At 42.2% G+C, this 12,676-nt stretch overlaps 1 protein-coding gene and 1 long non-coding RNA gene across 6 annotated transcripts in view; one reads left to right on the forward strand and one right to left on the reverse strand.

Moving 5' to 3' along the window:
- Positions 1 to 11,005, forward strand: part of LOC142664090 (uncharacterized) — a 30,427-nt gene extending 19,422 nt beyond the window's left edge. Inside the window, exon 6 of the long non-coding RNA XR_012851188.1 lies at positions 10,914 to 11,005. This is a non-coding gene — a long non-coding RNA (uncharacterized LOC142664090). The remainder of the gene's footprint in view (positions 1 to 10,913) is intronic.
- SLIT1 (slit guidance ligand 1) overlaps positions 1,440 to 12,676 on the reverse strand; it is a 335,181-nt gene continuing 323,944 nt past the window's right edge. For 4 of the 5 annotated variants that reach the window (XM_075843037.1, XM_075843038.1, XM_075843033.1 and 1 more), the window contains 6 exons: positions 10,938 to 11,175; positions 7,137 to 7,267; positions 5,470 to 5,624; positions 4,091 to 4,379; positions 2,490 to 2,704; positions 1,440 to 1,989 (listed from right to left, as the gene is read on the reverse strand). In XM_075843037.1, coding sequence (XP_075699152.1) covers positions 1,751 to 1,989; positions 2,490 to 2,704; positions 4,091 to 4,379; positions 5,470 to 5,624; positions 7,137 to 7,267; positions 10,938 to 11,175 — 1,267 coding nt within the window. In that variant the 3' untranslated portion in view covers positions 1,440 to 1,750. Of the gene's footprint in view, positions 1,990 to 2,485; positions 2,705 to 4,090; positions 4,380 to 5,469; positions 5,625 to 7,136; positions 7,268 to 10,937; positions 11,176 to 12,676 lie in introns of all 5 variants that reach the window. The other variant, XM_075843036.1, reaches the window with a different exon arrangement.

The raw sequence follows: 12,676 nt of genomic DNA on the forward strand, positions 1-12,676 counted from the left end.
GACAATACCCTATAGATTCTCTTTGGGGTTTAGGTCAGGCGAGTTTGCTGGCCAATCAAGCGCAGTGATACTGTGGTTATTACACCAGGTATTGGTAGTTTTGGCAGTGTGGACAGGTGCCAAGTCCTGCTGGAAAATGAAATCATCATCTCCATAAAGCTTGTCAGTAGAGGGAAGCATGAAGTGCTCTAAAATTTGCTGGCAGATGCTGCGCTGACTGGACTTGATATAACACAGTGGACCAACACCAGCAGATGACATGGCTCCCCAAACCATCACCGACTGCGGAAACTTCACACTGGACCGTAAGCCACTTGGATTGACGCCTCTCCACTCTTCCTCCAGACTCTGGGACCGAGATTCCCAAATTAAATGCAAAATTTACTTTCATCTGAAAACAGGACTTTGAACCATTGAGCAACAGACCAGTCCTTTTTAAAGGCTTAGAAAACCTTTGCAGGTGTTTGTGTTGATTGGCTGATTAGAGTGTCACACCACGAGTCTACAATCTTCAACTTTTACCCAATATTCAAATTTTCTGAGAGACAAAATGTTGGGTTTTCAAGAACAGTTAGCCAAAATCATCAACATTAAAAGAAAAAAATGCTGGAAATAGATCACTCTGTGTGTAATGAATCTGTATAATATGAGTTTGACTTTTTGAATTGAATTGCTAAAATGAACTTTTTGATGATATTCTAATTTGTTGAGAAGGACCAGTATATTCGTTAAAGTGATTGTATGAAAATAGTTTTTTTTTCTAAATTGGACACTCTATTAGGGTATCCTGAGTTAGAGGGCGGTCATCTGTTCAGGATCCTCATCTCTTGGCCAGGATAGAGAGCGGTAACAAGGAGTGTCTCTTGCTTTGGAGGACCTTTCCTGTCCTGTATTACACAGACTACCTTTTAATTTGAATGAGCACAGTGTAATGCTTAATTTCCCCTGTGGGGGTGCTGCAGGGAAATTGAACACTTACTGCCAGGTTTCCCCACAGATAATAGCTTATTGCTGAGGGTCCCAGCAGGGGGACACTTTGTGATCTGCTTATTTTCAAGGGTCCCTTCTGACCAGTCAGGATTGTTCGGACGACCCCTTTAAAGTAGGTTAACGCTACATAATAATTAAATCTAAGATATATAAAAGAAAACACATTAAAATCAGTTGTTTTTCACAGACAAAAGAAAGTGCTTTATGAAAGTAATGCGATGGTCCCCTACTTTTGTTTTTTTTACCGTTACCTCTTCCTAGGAGAAGTTAAAGAATCGGAAAGTATATTTGTAGAACATTCTGCGCTATACAAAAATAGAAATAATGCAATACTGTCACAATGGTTACAAAAAAAATGTGTCTAACTCCAAAAACAAAACAAAATAGACATAAAGCTTCCTTCGCACTCCGTGTAAATCTATCCACATTGTGTATAAATACATTTTGTGTTTTAAAAAAAAAAAAAAATCTCTATCTACACATTTACCCTCTACACATATACCTTCTCTACACCTCTCCCAAAGATTACAACACTATACAACCAGTCAGCATGTGTGCGCGTCTCTCAATGTAGTAGGTACTGTTTATACATATAATTTTTTTTGTTGAATGCCACAGACATTAAGATGTTCACACATCTGAAAGGGAAGCAAAGTCCAGTTTTACAGAATGTATTGTCCGCTTTTTTTTTGTTAATTTTTAATTATTTTTTTTTTAATCCGGTGTGGTATGATCTATGATGATCCAGTCCATTGAGATCCTACATACACTGGGAACAGCCGCACTTTATTGGCTTCTCTACATCTTCCACAAAAGAGGATCCGTCGCTGCACTCGAATGTGTACTTCCTGCGCTTCATGCGTAAGCCCGTGCAGCAGCCCTGGTTGTTGCAGGATCCCCGGCATTCTACCCACGATACTGTACGTGTGGTTTGGCAAATGGCATATCCCCTCTGCACTTGGTAGTAATCCCTGACGGGCTCGCCTCTACATTCCGACTCTGTAAGAAGAGAGAATTGTGAGCATATGTCAAGTGAATATCGAAACGGTTGCCATTTCAGGGGCAATTAAGTATCATTATGCTTATAAGGATGGTTTGTCACATGACCTAACAAATTAACAAAAGGCTCGTTAGATGTATAGGAAAAACATTGCACCGTAGCATTATACAGGGAAATGAGCACAACGCTCTCAAAAAACCCTTTGCAAAGGGATGTATGTACTACACAGGCAGACCATGCAGATGCTATTGGGCCCTTGGAGAGAGGGGGCCCAGCTCTGATTGTTCCATCCCTTTTGCTATTGGGTGATTAGAACCTGTGCAGCCCTCCCCAAATGAACTGCACTGTTGGTTAGTCCAAGGGTCATGGAGGGGACAACACCAGACCCTACTGTCCTGGGTGGTCTCTTCTCTGTACACCTGTTTTTACAAATAGTTTTCATGTTGGTCTTATAGATCCCATTCAAGATAGTATAAGACACGATGTTACCCTTACCTACCCTGATCACAGACGTCACCCACGTAGCCGTTCTCACACTCGCAGTATGCTTCACCCACATCTGAGATCTGACAGCGCCCCTGCTGGCATTGCAGATTCTTGCAGGGATTATAGAGTTCTCCACCTTGTTGATTACAGAGGGCACCCTTATAACCATCCTTGCACAGGCAACTGTAGGTCAGAGAATCCAGGGGCATGCAGGTCCCGTGTACACACCTGAAAAGAGAAATCTAGTGTAAGCACCTTGTAATAAGAGTCTTTAATATTTATAAATTAGAAAAGGATAACCGTTGAGTCTTTTCCACAACATGACAAGTGTACAGTAAGAGAGGAACGAGCAGCACAAACGCCACACACTGGACCTGGGATCGAGCAAATCCCCAGCTCAAAGTGCATTTCCATATACTTCCCCATAAATCTTTATTGCACCCATACGGTTACATTCAGATGATGTTTTGGCTCATCAAGGTGTAAGGGCTCATTCAGACGAGCGTGATTCTCGTCCACGTGCTGTGCGTTGTAACAACGCACAGTACACGGCCCCATTGATTTCCGTGTGTCCGTTGTATCCTATATTGGTGCGTTTTCACGCAACTAGTCACACATTGAAGTTCACATCCGTGTGCTGTCCGTGTTTCACGTATCAATTACATTGGAAAAAAAAAAAGTTCTTGCAAGTGCATGAAAACGCCTGCCACTTGCAAAGCACCCTGATGCAAAAACGCAACGCACATGGGCAGATTTACATGCGCTGTTTATGCACGGAAATCTGTCACGCTCGTGTGAATGTAGCCTTCGAATGGCAATTGCATGTAACTTAACGGGTGCAAAAGATTTATTTAATCTGGATAGGAGTGCGGTCGGTATGGAGAAGTATATAGAACCCCATATAAATGTGACACTGGATTACTCGCCACTTCCAGCACTTGTGATTCCACAGCCTACGATGCAATGTAAAGTAGACGTGCACGTGTTCTGTATCGCTATAATGTGGGCCCTCAGACTCCAAGAATGAAATGATGGACCCTGGCATTGTCGTTTTCATATTTCTATATTGTACTCCATAACGATGGGGCTCATGTATCAATGCAATTACTCCAGTTTATTTTACGTAAATGCATTGAAAAAAAACAAACCACTTCATCTTTTTCAAGTGGTGCACAATGCCAGATGAGACCGGTGATTATGAAGCCGTGTGGACCACATTCCATGTTGGGTAATCCAGTGCACACTCTCAGGGTCAGGTCTCCCTTCACTTGTGAGTGTATAAGGGGGATTGATGAGGCGTGTTTTGTGTGTACATTCAGCATATGCGCTAGGAAAGGCTCCCGGAGTATACGCTGAATGGTATCTGCTGGGCGTATACAGTCGACCACCGCAAATTATCTTTTTTTAAATTTTTCTTTTTACAATGGTGGCCTATGGACAACGTATACAACTCTATGGCATGCTGTTGCAAACGTTGCCCCTTTAAGTTCCGCACATACGCCAGGAGATTCTTCCACGGTTTGCGCCGAATGTGCAGAAAGAAATAAAGTGTGAACAGAGGCTGAGCTGCCAATAAGTATGTGACTTTTACTGTGTTACTTCTACTGTACTTACTTATGGCCTATGCAGGGGTTGCTTATCTGTTGGTCACAGTGTGGGCCTGTCCACCCTGTCTCACAGTGACAGACTGGTCCATTGACCGCGTTGGGCTGGCATATGCCATGAAGACAGAACAGCTTTTTGCATGGTTCACATCCAGGTACAACGCCAGGCTTCATCTGAGTCTTGGTGAAGTCCTGGAGCTCATTGTTGATATACAGGTTGCGGATGCAGCCGTGGAAACTGGTCCCGTTAAGAATCTGCCATAGTCTGAAAGCAGCTGAGTTGACGTCCACTGGCATGCCTGCAACACACAAGCAATGTCCATTATCCACTATTGTATAGGTAACGGTCCAGTGATAGGCATATGAAGCAACTTTTTACTGTTTAGATTATTTTTACTATCGGCGTTGCTGCTTAAAGCAAATAATCAGGTCACTTCTTTTATTCTATAACATGCACTACAGAAACGACAGGATTGTGACTGGTTGTTTAGATCAAGATTTATATATTTTTTTGCATTAATGCCCCCAAGTAAGTTTTATAAAACAAACTAAAAGCTATAATAATTCTATGAATTTTCATTTAGAAAGTCCCTGGATGGTGAATCTATGTAGTTATTCTAAAAATGCTTACCACGGGGTAGAACCATTGATGTGTTTGCTATCTACACAATTTCCATAATTATAATATAATAATTTGGTACTTTAAAGGAAAACCCCTGGAAAAACTGAACGTATGTATTATGCCTAGTAAAGGGGCTTAGGGGGCGGTGCATGACTTCTCTCTATGGCTATTCCCTGTGTCATGCTCCGCCTCCTTATGTCCTGCACTACACAACAAAATTGCATCAGTTTTTCCAGGAGTGTTACTTTTAATGTGCATTTAGCAGCTTGTACACAGGATCTTCTTTTGTTTGATCCTCTTGCTGTTCAACTGCAGAGCATTCTGTAAACTCTCTCCTGTATATTCAGGCTAATTTGCCGTAAAACCTGGTCAGAACACGGTCATGATACTAATGGAAACCTGGTCGTGACACTACTGCATGCTCTGTCCATGTCCAGGGTGGGGCTTTCTGTGTACACTCCTTTATACGTACCTCAAGTTATGATTGTGGCCATGTCTCCCAAAATTGGGACGGCAGGGTACGCAGCCGGGAGAGCAGGTCTAGGCCACCTTACCACACTGTGCTGTATGGTTATTTAGACAACCGTCGACTGCCTTTTCTTTTAAGCTCCTGGTGTGAGACACGGTCGCGAGCATAACTGGAGGTGCACTTTAATTATATAGTGAAGTACTACAAGTTGCAGCATGACTGATGACTGACAAGTTACAACCCTAGTCTCCGCTCACTGATTATTCCAGTTCATCCAGACATCTATTACAGCTCTTACCTCCTACATACAGCGGTGCTTCGCTGTTAAGAGTATAATGTTTCCCAAAGTTGTCCATGGTCATGGGGGCACCGCCGTCAATCGACAGATTAACCATCTGGTCAAACGTAACTAACTCCACTGTATGGAACTGCCCATCATTGATAGTCTCTGCGCTGGAGAAGAGGAATTGTCAGGAACACACTCTCATTATCCTTCTATTCAAACAATAATGACTCCTCAGGGAACGTTAAGAATGGGCTGCTAATTCTAAATTAAAGAGTGATGCTGTGGGCATATGGTGTAACGTGCCATCTGCCGGCGGCCCAGCTCCAGTAATCCACCGTCAAACAATGATATCAGTATCAGATCACTAACGGATCTCAGACAGACATCTATAATAAATATGTCTGCATCTCCCTGATTTACCGCACCGCGGGTGGAGACGCATATGTGGCAGACATTGGATTTCATCTTATTTGGCTAATTGTTTGTTCGTTTGTAGACAAAATTACCATCAAAGACGAATGATTAACATGACGTGAACCAATCTGTGCTACTCGCACCAACAATGCAGGTTGTTACTCGATATTTTCAGACCTGCCAGTATTTGCTCTCTTTATATATAGGGATTAAAGAGGAACAAAGAGGCGGCCTAAATCTATTATGATCAGGTTTATTTCTAACATATAAATGTCCCAAAAAATGAAAAAATCACCAGTAAATATAAATACTGAAAGGGGTTTTCCCAGCCGCTAAAAATTGATGGCCTATCCTCAGGATCGCGTAGATTCACAGGTATTGCAGCCTTCTGCTCCCATTCACTTCAATGGGAGAAGGCGGCTGCAGTACCTATGAACCGCCGGTAAATGCATGTCGACGACTCAGTGAGCAAGCAGAAATGAAGGGTAAGAGCGCTGCGGCCCCTTCAAAACAGCTGATCAGCGGGGTCCCAAAATTCGGACCCCGACCCATCAGCTATTGATGGCATATCCTGAGGATAGGCTTTACATTTTTAGTGGCTGGAAAACCCCTTTAAGTCGACCACTTCTTTCATGTTGTGAAAAGATTATATTCAGCAATTGATTAGTTATGTCTGTTTCTATAAATGCCGGCTTGTTACTTTCCTAAAATTTTACTTAATCTGCCGAGTTATGGAGCAATATGGTCATGAATGGGCATCACTACATAAAAAGCTCATTTAAAGGGGTTGTAAATTTGAAAAACATGGATGCTTTCTCAGAGAAACAGCGCCATGCTTACCAATGGGCTGTGTGTGGTATTGCAGCTCAGTTACATTCAACTCTATCACAGGGACACACTTGATCAATTTGTTGTCACCTAGTTATGATGGCAAAGGCTAGCGTCCTTACACATAAGTAAAGTGCAATGGTGAATAAGGTTCAATACAACATGACGACCTAAGCTATAAAAAATAATAATACAGTTCTTACTCCAAATAGTAGCGGTTACCCAGATGATGGCAACCTCAATGTGGAAAATGTTCCGCAAGTCAGACAGATTTTTCTAGTTCTTGTGTTGCAGGATATTTTCCCATACATTGTAACGTTTTTTACAGTGTATTGTTACGCTGCGGTAATACGAGGCACACACGCCACTAAATTGCAGCTTTGAAAATCTGCATTATGTGAATTCTTATTAGTAAAAAGAAAAATAATGGGTCTTACCTATAGATGGCCGAGCTGGGGAAGCTCCCGGGGTCATAGCTGACTCTCACATGACCCTGATATAACTCTACAGCCATGTGATCACGATCGCCATTGTAGAGGAGAATTCCATTGTCTTCGGCTGTTGAGACCTGCATATTGGAAGGAGAAATATTCATTTTGGGGATGGATAATCATTGAATTTGGATCTCATTCGGCAGATTCTGATTGTCAACGATAAATCGAAGAAGTCTCACAAAATGTTCCTATCCTGTGATTATCGGTTGTATAAGATTTCCAGAAATTGCTCCACTCTTGCTGTGTCTGGTATTGCAGAGGTCTATTAAATGGGGCTGAGCTCCAATACCAGACACAGGCCATGGACAACAATGGCGCGGTTTCTGGAGAAAAAAAGGTAAATCCTTGTTTTTCTAATACAAGAATTTTCTTGAAACAAAGTATTAATATTAGAACACACCGGAGTACATACTTCGTATAGAAAACGTCTTGAAGTGTCCCCTGCGTTATGCTCTGGGATAACACCAATGCATGGGGGCTACCTAGTAGTATGTCTCATAGTGATATGGATTATGAGGGTATGTTCACACGCAAACTCAAAAACGTCTGAAAATACGGAGCTGTTTTCAAGGGGAAACAGCTCCTGATTTTCTGCCGTTTTTTTTAAGCCACTTGTGTTTTTTACAGCCGTTTTTTGAGCGGTTTTCAATAGAGTCTATGAAAAACTGCTCCAAAGACGTCACAAGAAGTGACCTGCACTTTTTCGCGGCTGTTTTTCAAAACGGGCGCGTAAAAAAATGGCACATCGGAACAGAACGCAGTTTTTACCATTGAAATCGATGAGCAGATGTTTGGAGGCATTCTGCTTCTGATTTTACAGCCGTTTTTCGGGTGTTTACGGCACGAAAAACGGCCGTTAAATTCCATGTTTAACTGCAAGGCATTGTTTGAATGTATATAAAAAGTTGAGTGACTTTGCTTTACTATTTTTGTACTGAGCGGTTTCAAAATTCTGCTGGTTGCCCTTGGAAACAGATAGCGGTTTATCTACACTCTGTTGTCAGACATGTGACCTAACAGTTTAGGTCCTACTGTGTAACTCATCTGAGCTCCCACAATGCACTGCTCTTTGGTAATAGGAAACAAGAAGACTTCTGCACTCTCCTTAAAGGGGAATCTGTCACCAGTTTATCAATTCCCTATCTCCTAACTAATCTAATGGGCGCTTAGCTGCTGCTAAGTACAGTGTCCGTGTGATTTGATTTTTAAAAAAAACGTTTATTATTTGCAAAGTTATGAGCATTTTTCTAAATATGTAAATGAGGTTTTATTAGACAAGTGGGAGGTAACCGCAGCGATTCTCCTGAGGTGGAGCCTCCTCACAGCCTCGGACGCTGTCCTATCAGCATGAAGCTGCTTCACACAGTGTGAGAGACTGAGGCTGGAGGGAAGGGGGATCACTTCAAGCACTTGTTTTCTTCTCCATGTTTAAATATGAATAGTAACAAAGTTACTTCAACTTTTATTAAAGAGAACCTTTCACCTCCCCATACATGTGCACAAACACTGGGGCACTTTAAATTTTTTTTTACCCTCCTCCATTATTTAGATATCGGTGCCGTTATATTTGGCGCCCGATATTTAAATAACCTCCTGAACTGTCAATGGAGCGTTTACTGGCAAGGGGGCGTGTTACTATGGCTGTGACACTGTCCAATCAGATACGGACAGTGTTACAGCAAGAGCGAGGACAGAGGAGAGAGTGTGCGCGCGCGCACGCTCTCACTCTTTAGCTTTCAAGATCAGTTTTCTGCCGAACTGGCAAGGGGGCGTGTCACTGCTACAGACCGTGTAAGAGCTGGAGAGAGGAGAGCGCGCATGCCCCTTGCTAGTTGGCCAGACAAAGTACCAGACTGATCTCTCGCAAGAGCTGAAGAGATGAGAACGCGCATGCGCGCTCTCCTCCACAGCTTCTACACTGTCCGTAGCAGTGACACACCCCCTTGCCAATACACGCCCCATTGACAGTTCAGGGGGTTATTTAAATATCGGGCACCAAATATAACGTCACCGATATCTAAATAACGGAGGAGGGTAGAAAAAAATTAAAGTGCCCCAGGGTTTGTGCAGCCCTGCCCATTACATGATGCACATGTATGGGGAGGTGAAAGATTCTCTTTAGGCTGGGTTCACACGACCTATTTTCAGACGTAAACGAGGCGTATTATGCCTCGTTTTACATCTGAAAATAGGGCTACAATACGTCGGCAAACATCTGCCCATTCATTTGAATGGGTTTGCCGACGTACTGTGCAGACGACCTGTCATTTACGCGTTGTCGTTTGACAGCTGTCAAACGATGACGCGTAAAAATACAGCCTCGTCAAAAGAAGTGCAGGACACTTATATACATTATATGCGGGACACTTATATACATTATATGCAGGACACTTATATACATTATATGCAGGACACTTATATACATTATATGCAGGACACTTATATACATTATATGCAGGACACTTATATACATTATATGCAGGACACTTCTTTGGACGTTTTTGGAGCGGTTTTCTCATAGACTCCAATGAAAACAGCTCCAAAAACGGACCGCGAAAACGGCGCGAAAAACGGCGCGAAAAACGCGAGTTGCTCAAAAAACGTCTGAAAATACAGAGCTGTTTTCAAGGGAAAACAGCCTCTGATTTTCAGACGTTTTTGGTCACTACGTGTGCACATACCCTTAAGCGTTCTCCTTTTTGAATTTTCATCCCTCCTCTTATATTGAGGTTAGTAATGTGATTGTCACAGTGATACCACAAGCAATGCCAGCCTATCTTGAGCCATACGGTCCCCCATGCGTGCAGATGGAGTTGAGAGATACATTTTTAAAGGTAATCTTGACTATATAAAATATTTCTAATCTGTAAAGCATGAATTTCCAGTGTACAAATTCATTTAGTATAAAGCGGTCTCACAGGCTTGTGCCGGTAATAATGAGTATAGTGAGATTACTGTAATCCGGCATCTGCAAAAACTAGAAAGTCTGATTATACGGCACTTGTTTCAAGCACTGAACTGACATTCTCTGCGCTCTCCTCTGTGTGAACAGGGACTTATATAATGTCCAGACGAGAAACAGAGTTTTTTTGCAGGCGGAAAAATCTTCCTAATCATTTCTTCAGGAATTTTGAGGCAGATTTTGACCTGCCTGCACTCTCTATGCAGTGTTTTTCGGCCGTGGCCATTGAGCGCTTCAGGCAAAAAAAAACGCAGTGAAAACCGCTTTCTCTGCCTCCCATTGATGTCAATGGGAGGTCAAAAACGGAAACGCCTAAAGAAAAGGGCATGACTCTTCTTTTTCCCGCAAACAGGGAAAAAAACGCCTCCACCTCCCATTGAAATCAATGGGAGCCTTTTTCTGACATTTTTTGGCGTGGTTTCAGCGCCAAAAAACTGTATGAACTAGCCCTAAACTAGGAAATTTCTTTGACTGTTCAATAATGCAGAATATTTGATAATCCGGCATTTTAAAACACATTGATGCCAGATTAAAGGAATGGTATTGTGTTACTAGATTATTCGATGTTGAACTTGTTTGTTGACAATTATTAAAGTAACACTGTCACATTATATTGCGATCACGTTTTTGCTGGTTTTCAGTGACTTTGTCTGATTTTGGAGTGATGTGTTTGCAAACTGTGATGTTACAGCCTCGGCATTGTGAAGCAGATAGGCCGGGATATTAATTTGCTGACAATTCTCACTGTTGTTTGATAGGATTAATAGCTGATTTACACCTACCTGAAGTGTGATGTTTGCCCGAGGCCAGTTCTGCAGGTCTGTGAATTGCAGGTAAGTGTCTCTATCCACAAAATTCACACTCAAGAGTTTCTCGCACCTGTTCCCTCCGAAGCCAGGAAGACACTGGCACACCGCGCTGTTCCCCAGGTCAATGCAATTCGCTCCGTTCTGACAGTCGGCTAACTTACATGGGTTCGTCAGGGTGGATGCTTGTGATGGCATTTCGCAAAGCTGCCCACTGAGAGACGAGAGAGTTGTGGGGGATAGTTATAACAAAAGTAATGAGCACAAAATATGTATATACAAATGTATTATTTATATTTGGTGTTAAATTATGTCGCAAATTATGGTGCATGCCACTTTTGTGAAATAATTTACGATTTTTTGTCTATTTTAAAAAGGTGAGAAAAGGGGGTGGTGTTTAATGGGAGGGGGCAGGGGGGGGTCACACCATAGGTCCGACAGAAATTGGTGTAAATTATGGCACAAGTCTGCACCTGCTCATAGTAGGCCTACGTATTAATTGTTGGCGTATGGACAGCCAAAGATGTGCCAAATTTATTAAGAGGTCTGCATAAATTTGGTGCATCTTACTCCAAAGTATTTTAGTTTTAGACTGGCGTATGAATCGCCAGTCTTAGTAAATCTCCCCCAATGTATTTATCATACATATTATCTTATTATTTATCTTTGTTTTAAAACACTGTATCTGAAGGAGGGTCCACTTAAGATTCTGATTCCGGAATCGCTACCTTTTTAACATTGTTATTTACAAAGGCCCTTTTACACGGGCCAATGATCGGCAAACAAGGGTTCATATGAACGCTCATTCCCTATCATTGCCCTGTATAAACAGGGCAACGATCAGCTGATAAACGAGCAAACACCTGTTCATCGGCTGATTGTATCGTTTATGCTGTACAAAATATTATCGTTGTCGGCAGCGCATCTCCCTGTGTAAACATGATAGAAATGTATGGGGACGAGCGATCATAGTAATGATGTCACCATACATAACTGATCATAGCTCCTTGTGAAGTGATCAGCGCTCGTTTTTACGCCCCATATTGGCCGGTGTAAAAAGACCTTAAGTTCCATATACAGTGCTGGTCTTTGTGTTTTTAAGGGTATGTTCACACGCTTACTCAAAAACGTCTGAAAATACACAGCGGTTTTCAAGGGAAAACAGCTCCTGATTTTCAGAAGTGTTTTTAATCAAACTTGCGTTTTTTGCTGTGTTTTTTACGGCTGTTTTTCTATTGAGTCAATGAAAAACGGCTCCAAAAACGGCTTAAGAAGTGACATGCACTTCTTTTTCGCAGGCGTTTTTTTTACACCCATCGGAACAGAACGCTGTTTTTCCCATTGAAATGAATGGGCAGATGTTTGGAGGCGTTCTGCTTCCTATTTTTCGGACGTTTACAGCCCGAAAAACGGTCGAAAATAAGCTGTGTGAACATACCCTAAGGCTGCGCTCACACATGGCGTACTTTTATTGCATTTCCTGCAGCGTAAAAATGTATGCCTATGGGAAAAAATTTCTGCAACGCAAACAGATTTCTCCAGTACATTGTAGTTTTCCGCAGCAGATGTTTTGGCTGCAGGAAATACAATGCAAGTACGCCACATGTGAGCACAGCCTAAAACAGATCTCTAAATCCCCTGCATAGATAGAGGGGACAATTTACGGAGACTGATGTAGCAGAGCTGAATTTGTCCTTTAAATCTTTGAGGCTGTA

Source organism: Rhinoderma darwinii, chromosome 11 (genome assembly GCF_050947455.1).
Source record: "Rhinoderma darwinii isolate aRhiDar2 chromosome 11, aRhiDar2.hap1, whole genome shotgun sequence".
Classification (NCBI taxonomy): Eukaryota; Metazoa; Chordata; class Amphibia; order Anura; family Rhinodermatidae; genus Rhinoderma; species Rhinoderma darwinii.